At 38.9% G+C, this 27,498-nt stretch overlaps 1 protein-coding gene across 2 annotated transcripts; it reads right to left on the reverse strand.

Annotated features, from left to right (window-relative positions):
- LOC148429277 (metal transporter CNNM4-like) lies at positions 1-27,074 on the reverse strand. 2 transcript variants are annotated; one of them, XM_088421110.1, is made up of 9 exons: positions 26,874-26,896; positions 26,487-26,814; positions 23,046-23,892; positions 14,231-14,374; positions 14,005-14,139; positions 12,170-12,339; positions 8,721-8,817; positions 4,648-4,841; positions 1-3,849 (listed from the first exon to the last, which is right to left on the reverse strand). In XM_088421110.1, the coding sequence occupies exons 2-9, from the start codon at positions 26,685-26,687 to the stop codon at positions 3,613-3,615; spliced, it is 2,025 nt and encodes a 674-aa protein (XP_088277236.1). In that variant the 5' UTR covers positions 26,688-26,814; positions 26,874-26,896; the 3' UTR covers positions 1-3,612. The 2 variants fall into 2 exon arrangements, with proteins under 2 accessions (XP_088277236.1, XP_088277229.1); XM_088421103.1 differs by having other exon boundaries at positions 26,487-27,074.
- Positions 27,075-27,498: the final 424 nt, after the last annotated feature.

Genomic DNA, 27,498 nt, shown 5'->3' on the forward strand with positions numbered 1-27,498 from the left:
TAGAGAAATAGATCTCAGGTTTATTTATGACATTCATTCATGAAAACCATTAGGACAGAAATTATAAAACGTTATTTACAACCTTTTTGGGATTTGGGAAGTTAGCGAGGAGAACCAACATTTTTTCTTTTTTTTTTCAGTTTGTCAGTCCTTCCTTCGCTCGCTCCCGGATCAGTGTGGAAAACAACGCACACACAACAGCGATCGTCGACAGTGTTTTGAGGTACAAAAACAACAAAGTGAACTGACTGTCAGGCACGCGGAATAAACTTAAACCCCAATTTGATTGAAAGCATTCAGGGTCGATTGAATTGAATGATTGCGTGCATGTGTTAAAAAAATACAAGACGAGAATTCCAGAGATAGGCTAAAGGCAACAAAATGACAAGTATTATTGTTGAAAGCAGTTTTTGAACAGTCCTTATTGCAAATCAAAAAAAAAAAACAACTAAAGCTATTGGCATATTTTTTGGTGGTAGGGGAAATACTGCTTTCCTTATTAAAGTGCATCCATGAATAAACACAAAAAGCTATCATTTTTTCCCAAAGCAGTCATAATGAGGAACAAAAATGAAAAAGAAACTGTGTAAATTGTGGCGCAACCATAAAAATATATATTTTCCTTTTTGACTCATACATAAAAGGTATTTGAACTGACATTGCGGGCTGCGTTGAAATGCTCCACGTAAGCCACAAATCGGAGCTAAGTTACACTTGAGGATGCGTGTGTGTGTGTGGCTGCACTAGTCCAGCCATCTTAATTACAGAAGACACGTCATGCTAGCGCGCGTGTGTATCAGCCAACCCCACACACACTTAGTGTTGTGCTCAACAAAAACGTCAATGTAAAATGTCTCTAAGGGGGGAGGGGAGTTTGAGGCGATTCGCCAAACTTCTTTGGCAAATATTCACATAGAACCAGCAAATGCTGAATTTAAGTGGTCTGGAACAGGCTGTCGGTACCATTAGGATTTTGGGAGACGTCCCCAAAAATACACTTTTACAATTTGCACGATTTTTTCCAAAATTGAAGAGATTCTTAATTGGCCAGTGAAAATAAAGTCGTAATATTGGGAAAAAATGTATAGGAAAACGACATTTGTAAATTTACGAGGAAAAAAATGTAATTTAAAAAAATAAACTAAAGCAAGGACAGCTTTGTACAGCCGGCATTTTTAGCTACATAAAACGTTCAATTTTTCTTGAGTAAGTTTTTTAAATTTACGATTACAGTTGAGGAAAATATACTAAACCAAAAGCTGTAAAAAGAGGTTAAAAAAATAATTAAAGAAGAAAATGTGAGAAAAGTATGAAAAATCAAACTGTGGGCTAAAGTGGAAAAAATATGAAAAAAAAAAACATTTCAAATGTTTTCTTGCATTGTGACTTACTCATGGTAATTGAAAAATTTTGGCAGATTTCGCTAATTAGGCTTTTATTCTCAAAACAAAATAGAACTATTCACTGAACCTTTGAGGTTTTCCTTCCTGTAATATTACGACCGTATTTTCAAAATTTCCAGCCATTTTGCTTCCGTTTCTGAGCAATTATTGCTACTTTCCTGTTTTTTTTCCAGCCTTAGAATTTAACGTACCATGAGTTACATGCAACTGCGTAAAACAACCAACCAACCAAAAAAAAAACATTCACAGTAAACTCCCACAATGCCCTGCAAGTATATATAACAAAGCTATGTTCACCTGTGAATAAAAAAAGTTACAGCAGAAGCTTTCTTCTGCTGTCAGTGTCTCAATGAGGAATAGTTATTATTCAAATTAGTATCGCTTTAACAAATTACAGTTGAAAACAAAACAAGCACAAATGTTGCATAAAAAACTTGTGTGTTCCTTTAAGAGGCTCACTTGATATTTTACAGTAGAACATAGTCGGAGTGTGTCGCATTTTGAACGGTGCTCCACGTTTCCCCACGTTTGATTAAACCCAACACAAACAGTCAAAAGGCAAAAAAAACCAAAACAAAACCCAACAATCATCAAGGCTTAACATTGAAGTCACATTCTCCCCCCGCTACACGAGAAAACAAATATACATGGAACGGTTTCAAAAGTACAGTGGAAGATTCGGGCCACGCTGGGAACTTTGAATAGTCAAAAAAAGATATATAGGAGGGTAAAATTTGAAAATGTTTTGAATTGAGGGGTCAAAACAAAAACTGTTCAATTTACCAAAAAAAAAAAAAAAAAAAAAAAAGAATGAATTTAATGAAAATATAGGTTATTTGGTAAGAATTGTAATATCGTGATTGGACAGTCTAAATTTTATCCAAATGTGTCATTTCACATAAATAAAGTCTGAACATTGCAAGTAAAAAAAAAAATGTTTTTTTTTTTTTTTTTTTTTACAACAAACTAAGAATTGAGAAAAATACACTGAAAAAAAGCTGTAATTTTATCAGTAAAATGCCAGAAATTTGCAACAAAGGTAGTTTTGATATTATAAGTATAAAGTCACGCATCACGAAAAAAGTTCAAATTCTACGTTAATTCGGTTGGAATGTTCTGAGGATTCAACGCAAATATTTGGAAATAATGGGAAAATGAAGCACTTATAACATTCCGGTAACTAAATTGTAGCATTAGGAAAAAGAAAAAAAAAAAATTATTCATATAAAAACACATACAAAAATTGGACTAAGTGAAAAAAAATGTAATGTTGGTAAAATAAAAAAAAAAAAAAAACTATTGACAGAAAAATAGTTAATTTGAACTTATTCTAAACAATTAAGATTTTCCAGACTCAGATTTTCCAATTCTCTCCTCTAAGCAGTACAAATGTTCCATATACTGTAATATAGTTTGTGCTTAAAAAGTTATGAGTAAAATGTTAAAATTGTATTCTTGGTAACAAAAAATATTTGGGTAGCGTTGCAAACTTCTTTGGTCATCTGATATAAAGTTTTGTAAGGTACTCAATTTTCTGTAAGACTTCCCAAAATATTTTCATATGTTGCAGTCTTTAAATTGTTAGTTGTCAAAGTTTCCAATTTTATCCCTAGATTAAAAATTAAAAAATGACTTTTTAAACGTAATTTTCCAACTTTATACACTAAATCTTACTTTTGCAAGTTCTCGAGGATATTCTCACATCTTTTGTCGGAACATATCCGATACTATTTGCCATCTAACAGAGAAGTAGCACTTCGCCGCCATCTTATGGCACCTACAAGCAATTAACATTTTTTTGTGCGCGTGGCTATCGATTACGTGGGGATTTTTGTTAAAAGCGTTCAGTCCGCGTTACGCTGTTTTAATTTTGTTTTTGTTAACTCGCAAACTCCCCTCCCCTCCCAATGTGGCCCCAATCTTTCTTGTACAAAATAAATTAAGTTCTCTCAAAGTAAAATTTCCCTATTTTTGGTTCCTGCGACACACACACCGACCCACTGAAACGCTACATTCATCATCGCGCTGATTGTCGCCATGGTGACACGCAGTCTCGCGTCCACCATCGAAACATCGAATCTATCCGAAACACGGGTCGATTTGGATTTTTTTTTTTCGGAGGGGGTGGTGTGAGTCTCCCTGAGTCTCTTTGACGGCGGCGTGCAAGCATGCGGGGGAAGAAGGAGGAGAGGAAGAGGAGGGCGAGGCTTTAGATACTGTTATCCAGCTGTCCGTGGTGGTTGGCGTCATGAGGCGAGTTCTGCTGGTTGAGGAGCAGCATGGTCGTCTCGTCGGGCCCGTTCTCCGTGGGCCCCGCGGGATCCAGCTCGGACAGGGTGACGTCGGAGGCGTTGGTTCCGACCACCTGGTGGACGCTCGCGGGCGACTGCGGCGTGCTGTCCAGACGCGACGCCATCAGCCCGTTCTGGTACTGCGAGCGCGTGATCTAGACCGGGGTTATAATAATTATTGTCAATTCTAGTTTGTTTGAAGCAAGGGGTGCCCAAAAACCTTTTTGCTCCGAGATCTACTTTTCCAGCAGCCCAAATGTGACATAATGTGTTCATTTTTTTATTTTTTATATTTTAAAGAAGTGCGCCGCCTGTCAAGCCACTGTATGGTAGTGGCTAATCCTTCAAACTAACCTGTACTTAAGGTACACGTAGCGTATGACGCAAACGGCTTTGACAGCTTTTAGTTTGAAGTTCCTCCCAGAAGCAGAGTCACAACAACACTCGTCCGGCTGAATTTGGATTTTTATTTAGTTATTTATCCATTTTTAGTTCAGCCACTAAAATAGCTAAGCAGTCGACCGGTTGGCCGTGGGCGATGCGTTGATCACCCTGGTTTAACCCTTGTGGCATGATGTTACAAATTATGGAAATTCTTTTGATTTTGTTACGATATGTATGTATCAATGGGGGAAAAAAAAAACACTAGGGAGCTGAAATTTCCAGCAAATTTTTAAAACAGGTAAAATTTCAAAATGCAATGACATTTCTATGCAATTCCAGCAGGACGTGCGAGATTTTGGGAACAAAAATGATCATTGTCCAAATTTTGCTTAGAACTTTAAGGCTCTCCAACATGTCAAAAATAAATGATCAATTAAAAAACAGCTTTGCTTAGTCAAAGTTTTTCAAAATTACCATTCAACTATTACGTTCATCTTTCACTTATCCTTATTAAGTTCAAACAAAAATGTGCAGGGGCAAGCCATTTTTTTCCTCCTTAAGGCACGTACCTTGACAAACTGCAGGTCGGTGAGGGCACGGACATAGAAATCGGGGGTGTAGATGGTGCTGCAGTTGAGCTGACTGCTGAGATGAGAGTTGAGCTGAGTGTTGCTGCCGCTCACCGACAGCGACTCGGCCCGGTCGGTGCCGCTCAGCGACGACGTGCGGTTCAGGCCGCTGAGGTGTGACGGCGAGCGGAACTCTGCCAAGGCATAAGTCACATACGCATTAGGCGCCGATATTGTACACGGCCTGGCTGGGACTAGAAGACACATATGTGCCAAGTTAGAGGGAGAGTTGGAGTTCATTAACAAAAGAATTCAACTGGTGAGCTTGTGGTGGCACAAGAAATTAGATTTTTGCCAATCTATTGTCAATGACAACAACAACAAAAAAATTGCTTCATTTAGGCAAGTCATCATACAGTGGACCCCCGCTATATAGAGTATGATTGACGATTATGAAAAATGTGGTTAAAATTTAAAAAAAAAAAAAAAAAACTGGGAAAAAAATCTCCTACATTAAACAGATAAATGCCGCATTGGTTTCAAGCCCGGGTTAGCATTTCAAACATCAATCAAGTACATCTTTCAAAGGTTAGGGTTTCAAAGTCGGGTTAAAGCCAAAGTAAGTTTTTCAGTGTAAGATATAAATACCAGGTTAAGGTTCCAAGTAATGGTTTCAAATTTGAGTTTCAACTAATAACAGTTAAGGTCTCAAATGAGAACTTTAACCTTGGGTTAGGCATATGAACAGCAAGTTAGGGTTTCAAGTAGGGCTGTTAAAATCAAATATTTTAAGAATTGATTATCCTATTGAACATTCCATTGATTAATTAAATAATCAGATCAAATTTCATTTTTCTTTAAAGTGTCTAACAAAAAGATTTCTCCCCACTTTACTTAGTAATTATTGTTGTTTATTTAGTATTGCCTAATAATTAAAAATAGTAAATGACAACTATGTAACAAAAAAGTAAGAAAAGTGAAGTACATGACACAAAAAAAGCTACTTGTGATGCAAATGATGCAAACAATGTTCATGCAACACAGTGCCGACTAACTAACACACATGGACACATAATCCATGATTTATTTTTTTATTTTTAGACATTAGAAAATGTCAAATGATTCTATTACTTTTATTATGATTTGAATTAATATTCCATTTCGTATCCATCCTCTCATTTTTTTTGACTTGAGAAACAGTGAATCATTTTCCCCACCAAATTTTATTTTAAAAACTACGATGTAAATAACTGAATTCACAATGTATTTTGATGATCATTTCAAATACGTCACATAGGTTGAGCAATGCAATTCACACTGAGGTCTTACTGTCTCTATAATCTTTCTCACGTTTCAAACATTTTATAGTCATCCAATTGTTTCACGTTAAAAAGCAGCTGGATGAGGACATGAAACCAAAAGGAGGGAAAAAAAAAACTTTCCATCAGCCGTTCTGTCACACAATTAGTCACAAACGATCAACCCTTTATTCACCTTTCTAATATACGTATTAACGATGGCCCTGAGGCCTCCTCCAAAAATTCCTTTGGTTATTTTCCACCTTGTGTCAAACACAAGAACACACGCACACTTTGGTGACTAACCACTAACTGCATCACACCAAAACTGTGACATGCACAAACGTGCTGACACAGCAGACAGACGGACAAAAACCGACAGACGGACGCACGCGCGGGCGCGCACACACACCATTCCTATTACCAGTCAGCGTGAGTCGTCCAGCAGGAGGCCTCAGTGAGTCATAGGATACGGTTTTCCCTACACACGCAACTTAAACGTTAGATTCTTCTAGTTTGTTTTCGGGCGGCGACGATAAACGACACAAAGCAAAACTAAGCTAAGGCAAGCTAAACTAAACCAGGAGTGTTAACGTTTCTGAGTTAGTGGCTAGATGTTTATGACTTGCTGTTAATCTTTTAACATCCAGCAGGAAACTTAAGGAAAAACAAACATTTGTGTCACTTTTTTTTTTCCATAATTACAGTAGACCACCCACTGTTTACAGAGGATGGGGACTGGACTAAAGCTAAAATAATAATTGAGTACATATCTTTATTATTCCCCTGAAAATGAATTAGTGGTTTGACAAAAAGTAATTAGAATGGCACTTTTAACCAATTCATTTTTTCTGTAAATTTGAACTATACTCTTCCATTGTCTTGAGAAGCTTCCTACTGGATGTCAGGTGCTCATCAAGTGAATTTTCGGTGAGTTAATTGGCAATATGTTAAATACTTAATACTTTTTGAGTTTGCAAAAACCTAGTTCAACCAAGTCTGTTTTATTTTGGTTGGTGTCTACTTGCTGCTTGTGTCAGAAAGCTGCCAATCACGACTTTTTTTTTTAAGCGCAGTGTTTAACCAAACCTTTTGGTCTCTACTTCCGGTTTTTGAGTCCATTGGCATCCACTTAATAGCAGTCTCATTATCATTATCTACCAGCAGTTTGTGAATAAAGGAGATTTTTTTGCATCTTGTGTTAGATGAGAAGGAGCAGTGAATGACAATATACTACAGCTCGCTATGTTAGCGCCTAATGCCACTTTGCCGGTTTCTCAAGTACTTTCTCGACTACATATCCAACCCAATCAAGAGCCAGTCTACGAAGAACCCCACTATAATAAAGGCCCCGCCCTCCCCTCGGTGTTAAGAAACCCCGACATGCCGGAGGTTACCTGGCAACCGAGCGAACAGAGAAAACCTCTTAAAGGATATGTGTCGGGGACGAGGGGCGGCCGCTGAGAGGAGAAAGTACAAAGGGCGACCGAGGGGTGGGGTGAAGGGGGAGGAGGGGGCAAAAGGTGGGATGCCATTACATCAACAGACAAGGTGAGCACATGCAAAAAAAACTAAGGTGGAGTATTTTCCTCTGAGGGTCTGTGGGCACATAGTGTGGGATTAAGATATGAAAAACTGTCTCATACTTTGCAACCTGAAGACCCTGCATGACGGAGTGATGAGGGGAAAAAAAGAGGAAAAAGTAGATGGAGAAAGAGAGAAGGGGTGGAGATGGGTTTCAACAAAGTCAAAGCAAATTCTTCTTTTACAATAAAGTACTCTATTCATTGCAATAATTCAGTATTCCCTTATATACACACACATTCATATATATATATATATATATATATATATATATATATATATATATATATATATATATATATATATATATATATATATATATATATATATATATTTTTTTTTTTTAATTTGGCTCTGTAAATAATTGTTTAATTTATTTACTGTATTTACAGTAAATGACAGATACATGTTAGTACAATAAAGCATTTTGCAAATACCACATTTCACTTTTTTGTATATTTAGGTAATTAAAATTACATTTACTATATTTAGAAAACACACTCGAACAGATGAGTTAAAAAATGAAGTTAAAGCAATTATGGGTCAAAAAGGATCGACCAGATATTTGGGTGAAATTGACCCAACTGTGTATGTGTGTGCATTTTTTTTTTTTTTAAATAGAAAACAACATATGTTTTGAGGTTGTCTTGTGCAAAACAACCAAAATCAACACCAGAAAGATGGGTCAAATGCATCCAGTTATTGGGTCAGTACATCATTGGGTTATTTGTAACTCAACTCTTGTTAAGAGTGTGAGCAAAAATTGTTTTCTTAATACTATGTATTTAACTTATTGCATTATTTAGCTTTAAGGTAATTCTGTTATTGGCTCTGTTGAGCCAAGCAGAACAACGTTTCTCATCAAAACAGAAGCACAGACAACAAATAAAGTTTTTGATAAGCTAAAATTCAGCTCAAATTGAAAAGAAATATATACGTATATTTAATCTAAAGGCCTCTTCTTCTTAATTATTCCTGGTGAAATGAAAAAAAAACACGTTAAAAAGTTTCGAATCGGACACCACAGTTAAAAAAATGAGGATGGATGTGTTATGAAAAGAAAAACAAATGTAATGTCCAATGGCCAAAGCTAAGCAGAAAGTTGACCATTTGCATTTGAAGCCGCCATTTTAATTGTCAATGTCCAGGGATGATAATTTGGATCGGTGTGTCATGTTTGGTGCTTCTCACCCAGCATGGGAGCACTGAGCGCCATGATGCCGTAGTAGGAAAAGGGTCCTGTCTCAAACTTCATGTTCTCGTTGCCGGCTTCCACTTCCACTCGGCCCTGATGGAAACATTCAACATTAATTATTATTATTATTTGTTTTAGCTCATTGTTCATGCTTTATTATGTTATAGCCGATGCATACAATCAAACATTATTCGAATATTTGAATCCAAATATATAGCACAAAGTGCTTTGCTGTGCAGGCTGTATATTGGCTCTGGAATTTTTTTTTTTCTAATTATGTCTACTTCAATGAAGTATACATGAAATAAAAAATATATATACCGTACATCTATTAAAGGTTTTGATGTCGTGATTGCCAGTGCAAGATGTGGTAGTTACAAAGTTTGGCCGTTAGAGGTCAGTGCAGTCAAAACTATACAAGACATTTTAGTTGACGTGCGCATCTGAGTCACATGACAAAATTCTATTGGGGGAGGGGGGGGGGGGGGGGGCGATTGGTTGTTGATGATGGAGGCTAAGGAGGCCTCTGGCTTGTTTGTCAGCACAGTCCAGGCCAACGGGTCGGTTGGAATGTGTGAAATGCAGCGATAACAACAGGACACTTAATCCACACGCAGCATTGCTACATCCACAACAGCTGGACATTATCATTATTGTTCATGTGGGACATTAGAGGTACACAGTCTGTTTGGGTACATTAGAGTAGATGTGCATATAGCAGTTACACGTGGGGTAAATATGGAACATTAGAGATGATTGAAACGGTACATTAGAAACATGCGGAGCAGTTAATATGGTCTAAATGTGGCTCATCCAAGTTGCAGACTAGAATGATTGATTAAACGGTTGGCCAATATTAGCGCTATTAAAAACAAAGAAAATTGGCCATTATTTTTTTTTTAAACACATTCCGCCACTACAACAAGAATAACATTGTACAAACAAAACCCTCAAAATCTCTTTGAAAAAAAATGCATTTTTGCTAATTCAGTTCAATCTAGAACAAAGAATAGTAAAAGTCGACTGTTGTGCATGTAATTCGTATTATGTAATTTGTAAAACGCGTACAAAAACGGGTGGAATAAAAAAAGAGGAATAACACATGTGTAATGATCTTCAACAGCAAGTGTGGAGGTGCAAAATGTTTTTCCATTCCTGAAAAGGTACTGCATTAGACTCGCTTATTGACTCTTAATTTTGCAGAGTGCATTCAGTTCGGGCTTCAATCATGAGGTTGAGCACACACTTAACTTGCTTTTAATGTAGTTTGAAATGTTTCTAGCTTGAAAGTTTATAATGTGACATTTTCAAAATGTATTGTGACTGCATTTGATTTCCTTCTCCCTTTCTGCATGTGAAAGTTGATTGCTCCTGTGCGCTGCCGTTTTGTTATAAATTCATCTACAGTTCTAAGCTGTTATTCAATCGAAAATCAAACTGAAATGACATTCTGTATTCCGCTCTAACTCATAATTCCACATTTGATACTTTGACTTTTACAATAAGGCATTTCAAAAGTAGTTTTGACCCTTGGTTACACATGCTGAGCTGAATTGGATTTGCGTTACTATGGTACGATAAACGGCCACAAACCGTTAAATAAGGTTTAAACATTCTGAACTTTAAATATGTTACAATAACGGCATGTTATAATGTTGGGTGACTGCGCCATTTGACCCCAGTGCAAGTATATTTTATCATTCCCTAAGCCAGTAGGTGGATTGCGAACTTGTCTGGTGTGACCAATGCTGTACTGTACTATACCCAATTTGAATCACTGTCAAAGTATCCATCATGGGAATGTTTGAGCCATGTAAGTGTGACAAGGTGAAATATTTGGACTGCGAGAGAGCGTGAGGGGATAGGGGATGTGTATCTCCATAAGCTCACACATCACCCCCTACCAAGCCTCAATGGCATGCAGAGCTGTAACTTTGGTGTGTATGTGGCCAAAGTTCAAAACCACTGTTTAATGACTCACCAGAAAAATCAGTCAAGTGTCCATCCATCAGACTACAATGTGTGTGTATTAAGTGCATGACTGAGTGCATGGGTGTTGCCAACCAGTGTTTTGTGACCAGCCCACAAATACTCAACCTTGTGCTCACGACGACAAGAATAAGAGGCTAAGCGATCAGAGGCTAAAGCAAGAAGCTAACATAGAGTCTACATCATCACCAACCTGTTGAACCAGCAACAAAGTCGAAACACTCTGGACCTTTGTTATGTTGTGTGTAGCCATAGTGCTAAAAATTGCTCAATGTAATGTAAAACAAAGATATAGAAAACTGCACATTTTAGTTGCAAATGACAGGTGTATGGCAGCTAAACGGTAAAACTTAGGTTTGTCTTCTGTTCAAAAATACTGGTAGGTACAGACCCAAGCAGCTAAGCAACTATGCGATGTATAATATACACAAGACTCATTTTTTTTCTTTAAAAAAAAAAAAAAAAAAGACAGGATTATGGCAGATAGTCTGTGGCTAAGGCGGTAAGTTAATGCAGAATCAACAGAATCAGTCAGTGCTCCTTCGTAAAGACATCTAATGAAAACATTCATGACACCAAATCTAACTTATTTGTTCATAATACGTTGGTTAATACAGTACCAGCTTTGAGACACAGCCTCACCAAATTAATGACGACCTTTAAGATTAGCAAAAATAAAACTCTAAAACTTGATAAAAAATGTAGCACATATGACTGGTTCACAGTTGGTGTTAGGAGTGAACGTCTTACATGAATCACATTGGTCAAATCAACAGAACAAACATTCCCACAGATGTTCCCGATAAACTAAGTGAGGTTGTCTCCTTTTTGTTGATGCAACAAACTAGCAAATCTGCAATTTAGAACAGCACCCCCAACGCGATGTTCACTGTCAACATTAGTCAGAAAAAATGCTGAGAATGTGACACATGACAAAAAAAAAGGTGCACAAACCAGGGCCTTGATCTATTATTTGGCAGGCCGATTTAACTGACCTATTTTAGTTTTTTTTCTTTTCACAAATCAGGTGACATTTTGCCTTCCCATTGTTTTGCCTTACTGTTGAAATGCGATTTAAAAAAAAAACTTTTTTTGGGGTCCAATTTTTCCTCTGTTATGAAGCTAAACAAATAGGCAAGAACAATGTAAAAAAATAAAAACAGTCAAATGTAACTCCCTGTAATTCATATCAATATTTCTCTTAAGAATTTTGGGACAAGAAGTTATTTTACTGTCAGCTGCTTGATTGTTTACCGGATTTTTATTGACAAGTACTGGAATTATCATCAGCCTAAAAAATACACATCGATCAGGCCCTCGCACAAACCTTTACATGAGGTGCATAGACAACTGACTTTGCTTATAAAATGTATGAAACTTAGTATAATAAACTATAATGGAAATGTGGTACATCAGAGGTGCTTCCACGAACTACATAAAGTTTGACAAGTTTTACCTGCAATATGAGTATGAAGTAGTCGACAGATTTTCCCCTTTGGTAAATGTAGTGATGCGGTGAGCGTTTGTCATTCTCATTGAACTTGATCTCCTGGATGACGTCGGGGTGGCGCAGGATTCGCAGCAACACTTTGTCGGATATCTGAGCTGGGCTGAACAGGGCCACCTCTGAATACACATAGGAAGTGGAGTGAGCTGCTGTTTCGGTTAGCAACAAAGACTATCAATCTTCTGAACATTTGTGAACTGAGATTGGCAAGGAAATGTAATGACAAGAAGCCTCGATTTTGAAGCAATGTATGACTTTTAAGGCTCTGTGTAAGTGGGAATACAATAAATAATGTATTAAATATACACTTCTTATACTGATTAGGATTTGTTCACCACACAGGTCATATTATATAGCCATACAGTATTCCATAATGGTTAACTTATCACCTGCATGGCAAACACGACTCAAAGGAGCAGAACAAGATTGTGACAAGGGCATTTCAGGCCGCACCCATGCTGCAAACAAAGAAGCGGCGAGCCCTGCAAACCCAACTGAGGGAATCTATCACCACTAGAGGCAAACATGTCTGTCGTTATTGAGTACATCAACAAGTGGAGACACAAAATAGCACTGTGTAGAGTGAAACATGAGAACCGGAGTCATCAGTCATGTGTACTAAGAAAGGAAAAAAAAGTGAATGGTTTCAATTAACTTCAAAGAGGCATCTCATTCACTCAATTGCAAGCATATATATATATATATATATATATATATATATATATATATATATATATATATATATATATATATATATATATATATATATATATATATATATATATATATATATATATGAGAGAGAGAGAGAGACAGACAGAGACAGAGAGAGACAGAGACAGAGACAGAGACAGAGACAGAGACAGAGACAGAGACAGAGAGAGAGAGAGAGAGAGAGAGAGAGAGAGAGAGAGAGAGAGAGAGAGAGAGAGAGAAATCTGTGGTTAAAATAAAAACAATCCTTCAGTGAGCAAAATGGGGTTCGTTCAATAACATACATGACCTCTTAAACTGAAATATGTGCACTTAGTATAAAATAAGTATAAATCTACAGCACAACAATAATTTAAAAAAATGATTGATTTGAAATAAACTATCATCACTCACTCACTCACTCACTGACTGTCTGCTTATTTTTGAAAGCTGAAAAATTCTCACACGTCCAACTTCATTTGTTGTGTTGTGGAGAGGGGGGTGGTGTTCGCCTTGGTCCGCTTTGAGAGACACACACAGCTTGCTAGACTGCTCCTGTCCTACCTTGACATCACATAAACCAGGGATGTCCAAACCCGGTCTCGTACCCTCCATGTTTGTAGGATTTTTTTCTCAGCACACGTGATTCAAACGATCATTTCATCAGCAAGCTAAGCAGATGCCTGATAACAATCCTGATCATTTCAATCAGGTGTGTAGGGGAAAACAGGACAGGACAGCAGCCCTCGAGGACAGAGTTTGGACACCCATAACATAAGCGCTCCATATGATACTGACATCTCAGCCACGTTACCCATTGTAGTTTCCTGAAGTAGCAAACATACTGACAGTGTAGCCAGCAAAGGAGGAGGCGGACAACAGCAGCTGTAATGTAACTGGCTGCTGCAACTGGGGAGGACCCACGTATGAGTCACGATGAGAGGAGGCTCCCACTGCACACTGCAGTTGCCCGTTAAGTCAGACAACGCGGGTTTTGCAGTTTTTAAATAGCAGTGATTTTCTAAATCACGGTATATCGCTAATCTGGTTATTGGCCAACGGCTAATATAAACTATTCAAATGTATCCTACCTGTAGCCAGAAAGCGGTGGGCTGCCAGCAGCAGCTGAGGTGAGATCTTCACCTTGGACTCGCTCTCATGCTTGAAGGCTGAGAAGTCTCTCTTGTTCTTGTTGGGCGCCACCTTCTTCCTGGTGCGATTGTCAGCTGAAAAAAAACAAACAAAGAAACAAACATACAGAACAACAAAATTAGGAACTGGCTCAAGCCATGCGCAAAACATGAAGCGTTGACTCACTGTACTGGTCCGACTCGTCCAGAATTTCTGACTTGATGATCTCCTCGATAACATCTTCCAGCGTGACCAGCCCTAGGACCTCATAGAAGGGATCGCCCTCACCCTCGTTGTTAACTTTCTGCACGATCGCCAAGTGGGACTTGCCTGCCATAGGCAGAGAAAAACGTGTAAAAGAAAGAGCTGGCTTGTCGCTCCTTCTCATTTGTCATAATGAGGTAATAAAAACTGTGTTATGTTTTTATCCAGCCATGTTTGCAAGGTTAGACTTTATAATTTGTAACTAGTGTCTTGCATTTAAGTCTATCAGTCACAAAATAGACCACCTGATCCAGGCCTCTAAAAGAAAGGGTGCGTGAGTGAGTGCCTTGGCTGAGGTGTTTGCTCTTCGAATTAATTATTCATGCACAACAAAGAACTCATATCGAAGACCCTTTCCTGTAAAACACACAATCAGGGCATCGGCCATCCATCAATCAACAATCAATATGCATTCCTATAATGTGACTATGTCTACTGATAAGCCATCAGGCACGGTTAATGTGTACACCCTATCTTTACATACAGACTTTGACCAACGCATGCATGTAAACTGAACAATTATTTACTTGTGTGTGTGTGTATATATATATATATATATATATATATATATATGTATATATATATATATATATACACATACATACATACATACATATACATACATACATACACACACACACACAGGCATACACAAATACAATACTTTCTCAAGACCTTTACGAAATAATGAGCGGAATTATTAATAAATGCATTACCAACAAGATGACATTGGAGCTGTCTCACAAACTTAACAATGACACTTAGAATACCATGCCACATTGAACACAACAGTGTCAACGTTAGCTTTTGGTGCTAAGCCTTAGCTATAGGCTTGCCACTTGTGATTTTAAGTCCTTGTGGGTTGCTCTTGAGATGGAAATAGAGACAATGTGTAATGGAAAAGGAACTCACTGTGTGTGTGTGTGTGTGTGTGTGTGTGTGTGTGTGTGTGTGTGTGTGTGTGTATTCTGTTGAGTCAATATTTCAAAAGCAGCAGGAGCCCTGGGGAACAAACTCCCACTCCAAATGACTGGAGTCACTTGAGCTTCCAGTGATACTCTTGCACACACATTTACCTACTTACACCTTACACTTAAAACCTAGACATTCACACGGAGACAGTATTTGAAGGGCAAGGTCAATTCTTTTGTGTCCGTTGTATACTGGGGGGGAAAAAAAAAATCGGCTTTTCAATCAAATGATGACTATGAGACAAAAGTTCAGAACTCCGGATTTGATTTCATATAGCTTAAATCTAGATGTGTACACTCGTGGTTCTCCAAAAGAGGTACGTAAAGGCAATTCAGGGGGTACGTGAGATTTTTTTTCAGGTATCAAATTAAGAGCAAATGTATTGGAACATGAAACAACTCAGGATATGCTACCTTTTTGTTGAAGCCATGCATGTTTCAAGTGAAAAGTATGGTGACATCTGACTATATTTTTTCACTACACAACAAAAACCTTGATGTTCGAATACTTCTGGAGAAGACTGTACAGTTACTTACAAACTGTATGTACATACCCAATAGTATTATACACCCAACTACACACACAAACCCACATGCTTTCTGAGACACAAACACACACCCACCCACATGCACACACTGACACTTACACACAGCCCTCACACAGAGTTATTGTAAATACACACTGATGAGCACAGGCACACACAAACACATACAGTAGACAGACAAAGATGCTCTCCAACAACAGGCCTGGCGTTGTGAGCATGTGTCAGCTGAGTCCACAAATAAAGGCCCAAAGTCAAAGACACCCTCCTGATGCTGATGCAGCTACCGTGAGTACTGGCTCACATTCTGGCAGGAAACTCAAAGTTCTTTTTTTTTTTTTTACCAAACACAAGAGCCGCCACACGCCTCCGGCATCTCACACACGCACACAAAAACAAACACGTGCGCATGCACAGTTTTGAGTCCCGTATTTGGTCAAGTTACTCTCAAGGGAGAGCGAAGGTTTATAACTGCCCTTAAATGTTACAAGATGGCGACAAAGTTCCTCAACTCACACATAGTTCCTTGGCCCCAGTACCCTCTCTTAGTGGGGGAAACATGTATAAACTACTGTATTCATAGTCTATAACTCCCTAATGTTAGACTAAGCCAGCCAACTGGCACCAATACAGTTTCAGGTACGGTACGACCCCCCCCCATTCACAAAATGGATCCTTACGCAGCACCTGCTGTTACATTACTTAGCACAAAGCTAACATACAGCAAACCTGACACAATTATTAAAGAATAAAATAGTGTTCATTATCACCAGTTAGCAATATGGCACAGGGATAAGAGCACAAAGAAAAGCGTTAAGTGCAATAAATTGAAGACAGGTAAATAAATTCGTGGCACTTTTCTTGGATTTCCTGTCTTATGTCCTCCTCCACACCATGCTGATTAGCGGTTTAGCACGTGCAAACGTTCTCTCCCCAGACAGACAAAGGGCAACACGCCCTTCACAAAAAGCAGTAGCTGAGTTTCAGGTGTGTCTGTGTGATGTCATCAGATTAGTCTGCTCACGGCGATTACAGAAAAACTGAAGCCCCATTTAAAGCATTTCATTTTTTTTTTTTTTTTACTGGCATAGAGGTTAGTGGCTACAATTAGCACCAAGTTGCTAAGATATTCGATGTCAGTGTGACCATGCGAGCTTGTGTTGGTGTCATGGTACAAAGGTGACAGAGGACAAGCTGTCAGGACACTTGACAAAGTGAACAGGTTGGGAAACGATTGACAAAAAGAACAACAAAGAAGCCCCGCCAAAGACACACACTCCACTTGCGGTATTTGAACAAAGTGAATGCAGGCATACATATATACATACATTTTATTTGGAGAGCTATTGTGAGTTAATTAAGCCATTTAAATATTGCGTGCCTGAATCAATCAGTTAATAGGCAGATTCTAATGTTGACTTAAAAAGCAAAAGAAAATAACCAAACCATGTAAGTAAAGTACTATAATGATATCAATTAACTGACAATTTTTGATAATGGATTAATTAATTGTTGGGAGACCTAGTCAAATGCTCAGAATTCCAACCTCTCAAAATTAAAGGGGCCGTAACATGATATTTAAATAGCTTCCACAGTATGTGCATATAAATTACATTTGGCACATTGAAGATTATTTGTTTTTAAATATGAATTTTGTGGTACTAATATTTCTAACTAGGAAGTAAAACGACCGCACCTTACCAAGTAGCTGTCTCACCCTCTACATGATGTAGCTACAAAGTCGGCTAGCCAAAACATGTATCCATCCATAATCTTGAACGCTCATCCTCATGAGGCTCGCAGATGATTGAGAGTATTTCAAGAGCGGGAATAACAGGGCCAAAATCAAGAGTTCTACTGACATTGTGAATTTCCCTACGGTGTGAATTTCCCTACGGGGATGAATAAAGTATCTATCTATCTATCTATCTCTATTAAAATGCAAAACTGCATCAATACACCATTCTCACCAACACACATTATTCCTATCAAATCAGCCCCTCTAGGAACCCAGTATTCATACCAATAGTTCCGCCCGCAGCTGAATTATTCACTACTGATGTTGATTGTCCGCCAGCGTACTCCCAAACACACATTTTGGCCATTTCAGAATTTTCTACAGTAAACTGTAGCTAAAAATTAAATGATAAAAATGCTGCTGTTTAATTGGCCGACTGTACTACACTTCTCCCCCTCAGTTCTAGAACCAAAATTATACTAAAAGATGTGGATAAGGTCAGCATGGATTTTCTCTTGCACAGGTAGGGGGGGGTATGAATTACTCCTGTCTTGCTCTTGTCGTCATAAGCGCACTTCAAGCAGTTTTCATCTGCACGGATAGCCGGTGAAAGAATGTAGAACAAGTAAGGAATGCTTAGAAATGCATTAATGAAGGAAAATAATACTTCAAAAGTGTTTAGGGTGATGAATCAACATTGGAACATGGTTAAAAGCTCAAAAAAGTGGACTTTTCTTGTTACAACCTCTTTAAATATTCTCATATTCCTATATAAAATCAGACAGATTATCTATGTGTTGACCCAATGAGACTTTGGCTATCTGCTTTACCAATGAAAAACGATGATTTTTTGAAATATAGGCTCACCAATAAGTGAATCACTATCAATTTATGTGTGCGTTTATGCAATGTCAATTTTACATGTTTGTATGAAAAGGAATAATAAAAAAAAAACAGATGAATAATATGAAAACAATTGCTAGATGCAGCCAAAAAATGTACAAAACATTTTTAAACCACATTTACTTATTGATAGTTTATTTTGGTTAAGTTTTTCAAAATATTTTTTGTAGTTGATTTGACAATATTTTGATTAATTTAAAGGCAATGTATTAATTAACATAATGGCTTTTTCAACTGACTGGTTCATGATGGATATTTTTACTTATTCATTGACTGATTTGTTTAATGGTAAGACAACATTATCGTTAAATGGATTTTTAGGACTTTCATGTACAATATTTCATATAAAGACAATAGAGTTTCTTTGACTTTGTTATTCATTTAAACTTAATGCACTTGTATGATTATAAAAAAATAAAAGTGTTGTATATGAGTATCATAAGCAACACAGCGTGTTGTTAAATATGCCACAACTTTTATCATATTTTTATGTGTACATGAGATCATAAAATAAAGGCAAGCAGCTGAAGGAGATCATGTGACAGCCTGTTGACTCTCGCCTCGAAAGGCTTCACTCGCCTTTGTGTGTGTTTTCACAATGACACCCGCTGACTTTGAGGCTCTTTAACAACCACAAGCTGTTTCTGGACTTCAATTACACCTCTAAACCTTTTTCCATAAGGACTTGTGGGATCGAGCTACAATGCAGCCACAAAGGGTGACCACCATCTGCTTGGATACCAGCAAAATTGATCATGTTAGCAAAATATTGTTCCATGGGAACTAAGGGAAATACAATCAACTTAATTCATTCCATGGTTACTCAAAATATGTATCTTTATTCAGACCTGGGTGACAAGGCCTTTAAATAAATTTCCAATTTCACAAAATCCCAATTTCTGATTTTACTCTTCATTTGTGTTCTGTGACATTATGAGAGCCAAACCTACTAAAAGAAAGATGATATTGTACTCTTATATAGCAGGGAAAAACATTCTCTCACAATACTTAAGTAGACCAGTTACTGACCAGAACGTGTAGAAAATTAGCTATTTCTGAAACATGCCTAAAATCCACGACTGATACTAATTTATTGATGGGCTTTCAATTATTCAATGGAATATTCCATTGATAGCTCGAGTAATTGTCACATGTATTTGCATGCATGTATTTTGGGATGCCCATTGAAGATTTGCATGATGATAATGATTGCTCATTATTATGATAGATATCTGTACTTTATGACCTTTAATTTGCCGGTTGCACTTCCCTATCTCCCGCTGCTACTTCCTGCAAGTGCCATTAAGTTTTCATAACGGCTAATAGCGGGGTGTCGCCATCTCAGAAGGTCACCTGGCATTTCTGAACTCCCAAAGAGACTCCTTTGCGTTGGACGCTGTCACCGTGGTAACGGACGCCGGGCAGCGGAGTGTGGAACTTGAGACCCCGGCAGGGAGTCTGAGTTACATGTCTATCATGCGGCCACCTGACATGGGAAGGCCGTAGCCAATACCGCAGAAGCGCATGCGCCCCTGCTACATTGAAGTTAATTATTTTAATGGGGTTTTCAGTATACACCAGACTGTGCCACAACATGGATGTGAGGTGGAAAGCAGCAAGAATAGGATGTCCCTTCTGTGTAACAGGGAAGCACATTTAGCTTTTTTTTAATATTCACTGTTCCTTTAAAGCAGAGGAAATATGTACCATTGTATGTTTGTATAAGCAAATAACATCCATCCATTTTCTATAGCCGCTTATCCTCACAAGGCTCGCAGGTTTAAGCATATAACAGTGGATGAAAAAAGTCTATGCCCCCGTTTGGTTACAGTTTTATGCGGTTAAAAAAAAATGTTATCATTTCCAAATCATTAATGTGGCCAATAACTGGTGCGACTCAAAAGCGTATATAAGGCAGCGAGAATTAATTATTGGCAACTCAACAGGCTCAGCAAGGAAAGCTGATTTGAGAAAGTGTTTTAACTTAAAAAGCTTGGTCACAGAATTAATTAAACTCACAACTCAAAGCACCAGAGTATCTTGTGTTTTTTGTGTGTATGTACAGTATGTAGACAGTCCCTCCCGCAGAGCCGGCCCGAGATACACCGCAGAGCTTTTTGTTGGCTCACTGCCACTTCACACTCAACAACAACAACAGCAGCAGAAATCCCTGTGACACACGACAGGAAGAGACTCCTCTAAACCACCACAGCTGCCCCAGCACTCACTTTTAACGGAGACACAAGACAAGATGTCCGACCGGGAAGGCAAAGAGGAAGTGTGCGAGAGAAGTAAAAGAAAGAAGCATTGTTATAAGTTGAGAACAAGCCTTGATTTGTTTGTGTTGGTGTGCGTGCGGTCTCCTCCAAAAATTAAGTATTTTTTCATGTACGTGAACTTTACACTAAGGACATCGGCATCAATTTTTTGAGTCACCTGATTCTGCCAATACAGAGTCCCGAATGGATACCTTGGTGAAATTATTAAAATATTTCCATTCAGCAGACAACATAATTGTTGCATGACTCTAGCTTCACATTAGACTCCTGTGACAATAGCCAGAGCGATCCCCCACTGGCTGGATTTACTTCCATTGATTCTGGCTGTATTTTTGCATAGAATATAAAACGCATGTATATGCATAAATGTTTTTCTTTTGGCAATATCTCTGTATTGAGGACTTTTTTTCTTCATTGTAGAACATAAAAATAATAAATGAATAAAGAAATCAATAGATAAAGATGAAAAAAAAAAACTATTCCAATCAGCTGAAAATGTGATTGGTCCTGATTTCCGATCGTGTGATCAGGATTCCTTCTTTATTCGGGTAGGCCTGTTTATTTTTGTGATGAGTTTTTACTTCTACTTCATACATTTTAAAATGAATATCTGCACTTTGCAATCAATATTTAGTCACAATAGGCTTGTGCGTTTTTTTCAGTGTGGAAGATGGAACAACTTGAAAAATAACAAAACAAAGGAGGGGTAGCAATTGATTTTGGGGGCTGTCACAAATAAACTTCCCGCATGGTGCATCATTGCAAAAAAAAAAAAAAAAAAAGGTCAACCATTTTTTATGACTACTTGAAAGATTGCTCAACTTTTTCCCCACCTCTGGTCAGTTTACAACTTTCTTACGTGACGTAAGGTGTCTCTTCTCAGAACAAACATTGTGTACGTTTACTGAATAGAACTTATTGTGTATGTCGATTTATTTTTCTGTTGTATGTAACTGATGGGGGGAAAAGTTAGTACTTTTGTTAGTATCAGTTAGTACTAGAGTACATTTCAATTAATTTTTTTTTACTTATGTTCATGAGTTGAATTGGTACTATTTTCCCATTGTTTTTAATTTACAAAGGTAAAAGTAGTGCAACGTGTAATTATTTATGACACATCTGTCCCTGACTAATGCGTAAAGTGAAAATAATAATAAAAGGTTAAAAGAAACTCTGTTTATAGTGCTCTTGTGAAGAAATGGCACATTGTCTCAAAGGTTATATGCGCACGCGGTAGCATATGAGCTACTCCTAATCTCGGGTTTAAACCACGTGGCCGCCATGTGAGATTACGCACACCGGATGCTTCAGTAGGTACAAATGCATCTTCAGGTCTCCAATTTTGTGATACTTGAAATGACCAAAGGTCAGGTTTTCTGCTCTTGGGAAAGAAAATGTGAGGGGTGAAATGTCTCCATCGCATGAGACAAAATTAACTTCCCATTTTCCAACACCAAAACAAGACCACAAAATGTGAAGTGGCGCTAACATTGGAAGGTAACAGTAACTGGTTAGCTAGCTAACAACATTAGCATAAAAGTATTGAAATCATCTCAGTTAAACAAGCGTCAAATATTTCATGTAGCTTTTGCTTTCTTTTGAAGAAGGACGAAAACATATCCTAAGGGGAAAATAAAATGCGCTAATAATCTTGCCACAAATTCATTGGTTAGCGTGTCATTAGCCGGAAATAAACCACTAGTCACATGGTTGTCTGAGGCGTCTAACGACAGCAGGAGAACCATCTCACCAGACCTCATCAAAAGACCCCGTTTTCCTTTTCTTTGGCTTTTTCACACACCACAAGAACGATGACGACTAAAAGTTAGACGCTAACGACCGTTGATGGGATATAGGCAACATATGCGGCTAGCACTAACTTGTTCATCAATCATCACAGGATGAAAAAAGCGCATTGAGCATTTTCCTTTAAACCAGTAAGAACACAACCGCGAACCCAAGCCAATTGTTAGCATCTGGCACGAGATCCAGATCAATTAGTGAACATGCCATTATTCACAGGCGTTTCTAGTCTATTTTTGGAGGTGCTGAAGAAGTTGTCAAATGCATGTGATAATATTAACTGCAAGGAGCTACTGAATGACTGGAAGCCAATTAGCATTATTTCTATTTTAAGAATAAAAGGAGAAACAGAGCTCAAATATAGCTTTTAGAATAATCACAGAACCTAGTTTCTATCAATGTGTTTTACATGTACAAAAAAAAAGTCAAAAAATGTAAGTCCAAGTATGTATGACATTGAGTAGCTAAAACATTTTCCTGCCACCCCACCACCATACCAACCTTTTTTGAACTCCTCCAGCATGGAGTCCAGCTTGGTGTCATGAAAGACAAAGTGGACCGGGTGGTTGTAGAACTTAGTGATGGTCTTGAGAGTGGTGCTGTCATCCGGGTCGACGAAGGCCAGGTCCTTGACGAAGAGCACATCCACAATGTTGGAACGCTCGCCCTCGTAGACAGGGATACGTGTATAACCGCTCTCCATGATCTCCGACATGGTGTTGAAGTCCAGCACGGCGTCACTGTGGATCATGAAGCAGTTGCCCAACGGGGTCATCACGTCCTCCACTGTCTTGGTGCGAAGCTCCAGCGCCCCCTGGATCATGTTGAGCTCCTCTTTCACCAGGTCGTTGTAAGGCTCTGTCACCTTTAGCATCTCAACCAGCTTCTCGCGATTGTACACCGTGCCGATCTCCTGGCCTAGGACACAGTCCAGGATCTTGCTGATGGGCCAGGACAGTGGGAAGGTGAGCAGCATGAACAACTTGGTGACCAGGATGGTGTTGGCGCCCACCGCCAGGCCGTGGCGTGAGCAGAGCGCCTGGGGCACGATCTCGCCGAAGATCACAATGCCCACTGTGGATGCCACCACCGCACCCACGCCCGATTTGGTCAGATCATCCAGCAGGATGGTGAGAGTGGTGTTGACCAGAACATTGCCCAAAAGGAGTGAGCACAGTAGGTAGTTGCCCTTGCGGCGGATGGGCTCAATCTTGCGGGCATATTTCTTCTCCTTTTCGGTGCCGCAACTCTGCACGATGCGCAGTTCCATGGGGTCTAGAGCCATTAAGCCCAAATTGAGCCCGCTGAACATACCCGACAAGACTAGCAGGAAGGAGATGAGGATCACCTGCAGTGGCGGCAAGTAAACAAATACTAGTCAAATTTTCAGATCTCCTTTTCCTATCTCCTATTCCATTTTCTGACGATATTGGGGTTTAGGATTAGATTTTAGGAGGAACCTAAAACACACTTTAATCTTCTTAGATTAATTCGACCATCTGTAAACTTTTGAAAACACAAGTCCATCCGTTGAATGATTCAGTTGTACTCTGGTATTTTTTGGAACTTGTCAAGACAAATCAGCAATTGGCCTACTTCAGATTACGGATTGCAGGTATTTGATGTACAATAGTTGGTCAGAAAGGGGTGAAAATCCTAACAAAAACAGCCAGATTGTCTTTACTGTATGTGCGTACTCTAATTTACAATATTACAATGTCACCAGCAAGTTGCAAGAGAAATACAAAAGGACCGCAACTCACAAAATGACTTTTTTTTTTCCTTATCATTGAATAGAGTAGAACTCCTCAACAACAAAATCATATTTGCAGCCAGAATTTTTTTTCACAACAGCAAGACTTTTCACTATAGCAAATCTAAGTCTCGGACGTAAACATAAAAAATGTGTTGTGTAATCTACAATCTGACTCAAGTTAAAAACAAAACGATCCAACTTAAAAAAAAAAAAAAAAAGAAACTGCCAAATCTACAATAAGCATTCATTTTCAGATTTCAATTTATTGCATGTCTTTCACTTTGCTTCATCCATCTTTCAACTTTATTACTTTTATCCTGTCTTCAAATTTTAAGCTTGGTTTAAGCTTGACTGGTCCGCAAACTCCACGCGTCAAACGACGTTATTTTAGCAACCAACCTCCTTGGCAGGGAGTCCACGCGGACAACATTTTCCATAATGCATATCTTCCGGAATTTCTTTACAAGCAGACAACATGGCAGACGAACTATTGCTTATGGAAGTTTGCCGGTGCAAACACCTTTATGATTTGTCTGAAAAGGAATACCGCGATCTAAATACCGTAAACAACTCCTGGCAAGCACCATGTTGGGGAGAGATGAGGAGTCTGTTTAGATTGTTTGAATCCACTAGGATTCTCTACCTCAGTTATAGAGAAGTGTTGTTTGTATGCTGTACAGTCCATTTTCTGCCACCTATAGTATGGGAGAATATCGTCGGACTGCGCGGGAAAGCCGCGCTGAGTATAAAGTGCTGCAAAATGCGTACCGAGCGGGTCAAGTATAAATCAAGCCAGACTTTTGCTGCAGGCTGCTTTTTACCCAAATGGATTTCAGTGCAACACAAATGCAGGAAAAACATTTCGTATTATGCAACAGAGCATTTTTCTTTGTATAAGGAAGTAAGAGAGCGTGAAAGGTTTCAATGCATGGATTTTTTTTCACACTGGGGGATGTGTTTGTACATGCAGATTTTGTTGTAGAGGAGTTTCACTGTAAGCTTTTTTGTCTTAAGGTCTTTTCTACCCTTATTAAGCCTTGTTAACCCTGTAAAATGCAAAATTGTTCCAAGCAACATTTACACTGTATGCCTTTATCGCTAACCATTAGCAAGGTACAACCTTTTAAACTAGTGATATACACATATTACAAATATGTCTAAAGGGTTAATACAGGTGTGTGTGTTTTTTAACAAAAATTAGAGAGGCTATCAATGTAGAAATGTTCAAATTTCATGTCATTTAAGACTTTTTTTTTTTTTTTTTACTGTTTTCTAAAATAGCACATTTGGTAAAACTACATCTTGTAACACTCGATCACCTTTGGCATTTTTATCTGCGAGCCCCCACCACCGCCACTATTACTCAAGAAAGCAGACAAGGCGAGGATGATCAGGGATGATGATGATAATGATGATAATGCAATGACTGATGTTGGAAAGATTCTGCATCAATGTAGTCCACCGCAGTGCTTCATTTTATAAAACGGGCATTCCTTTAAGTACAGTATCCTTATTGTATCATTTCATCAATGTTTCTCACTCTGTATTCATTGTAGCATGGTCATCATGGAGAAGGGAATCATCCAATTGTTATTCCTTCTCAAGGTTTTCTTCTTTTTACCCTTTCCAATGGATTTTCCCTTGCTTTTTCTTTGTCTGGGTGTGGGGTCTGGATCAGGGGATGTTCATTTTTGTGTGAGGCATAGGTCTCAAACTCCAGTCCTCGAGGACCGCAATTTTGCATGTTTTTGATCCTGCGCTCTTAAACACACCTGAATCAAATGATTAGAATCATTTCCAAGCTCGTGCAGAGCTCGCTGCTGAGATAATTATTTGAATCAGGTGTGTTTAAGAGCGCAGGATCGAAAACATGGAGGATTGCGACCCTCATGGACTGGAGTTTGAGACCTAAGGTGTAAGGACTTTTGACACGCTTTTGTGATCAAGGGCTATGTATAAAAATACATTAGATTTGACCTAAATGACTTTAAGAAAATGTGCACTTAATTTTTTTTCATTATGTCAAGTCGTCAAAATGAGTAATGTAAAAAAGTACATAGGAGCAAATTTCTATTTTTTCTGTACTTGAATACATTTCAAACTTGTTGATTAAAAAAAAAGAAAAACTTTTCACAGTTCTTCTGTTTTTCCACGAGTATGTGTACAAGTATGAGTAGTTGATTCACCTGAAGCCACACGGGGAGCAGCGACTTCTTCACCTCCACTACCCGCACCCGACCGTCCCGCTCGTCCAGCAGGGACCATGCGTCCGGGGGGTCCAGGGGGTCACGCACGCACAGGGCGAACACCTTGACCACCTCGCTCTTGCGGAGCTGCTTGACGGTGACGCTGGCCAGCCCGGAGGTGTTGTGGTTACTCACGTTCATGGTGCCCTTCACTACCAAGTCCTTGCTGTGCTCCGGGCACGTCCGGTTGAGAGGCACCTCCACGGCGCCGTGGGCATCGTCCTCCGACTCGCTGGAGTAAAGTTCCGTGAAGCGGACGAGCGCTGAGCTGTTGGGGAACAAGTGGAGCCCGTAGAACCGGACCAGGATGTCGCTTCCCTCGGTTACCTGGATCACGCCGCGCTCGGTGGTCCCGGCTGGCATGTCGCTGCGCTCTAGCCGCATGCCCATGATCCGCGTGGCGGCCCGCGGGTCTGCCAGCGCCGGCCCGGCCCGGACGCCAGCCGCAAGGTGGATAAAGACCAGTAAAGTTCGCAGAAACCCGCGTCCGCTTGACGCCGTCGCCATGTTTGTTTCGCACACTGTCATCAGTGTCTCAGGCGGGAGGGGGAGGAGGGGGAACTGACGTCATCGTGTTCGTTTGCTCATTTACATATCTTGAAGCTGACCAATAGGCTGGTGTTGCGTCAACGTAACGACCTTGACTGGACCGCCCCGCAGGTGAAGTTTTTGTTTTCAAAATGATTTGAGTTCCCGTAAATCCCGTCACTTCACTTCTTGGTCAAAAGTAAAATACAATACCGTAAATGCCATTCAAATGTTTTAAACTACTGATTTGTCTTAAAATCATAATACTCGATGTAATTTCAGGTCCCTGTTAAATATTGCGTTCATCAATCTTTTAGTGCGTATACAGAATATTCAAGGTCTTTTTGTGATATTGCGCTTAGCATATTTCTAATAAAAGCCGAAAACTTCTACAAGGTTTTATTTTCAATTAAAAAAACATATT

The sequence above is a fragment of the Hippichthys cyanospilos genome, chromosome 1 (assembly GCF_059441005.1).
Source record: "Hippichthys cyanospilos isolate Australia breed blue-spotted pipefish chromosome 1, RoL_Hcya_1.0, whole genome shotgun sequence".
Classification (NCBI taxonomy): domain Eukaryota; kingdom Metazoa; phylum Chordata; class Actinopteri; order Syngnathiformes; family Syngnathidae; genus Hippichthys; species Hippichthys cyanospilos.

Coding starts and splice junctions, on each gene's coding strand:
- LOC148429277 (XM_088421103.1), bottom strand. CDS start 27,074: ATGACAGTGTGCGAAACAAACATGGCGACGGCGTCAAGCGGACGCGGG. Junction 12,340..14,004: donor CCACCGCTTTCTGGCTACAG/GTAGGATACATT, acceptor ATGTGTATTCAG/AGGTGGCCCTGTTCAGCCCA. Junction 8,818..12,169: donor ACTTCATACTCATATTGCAG/GTAAAACTTGTC, acceptor TGTTTCCATCAG/GGCCGAGTGGAAGTGGAAGC.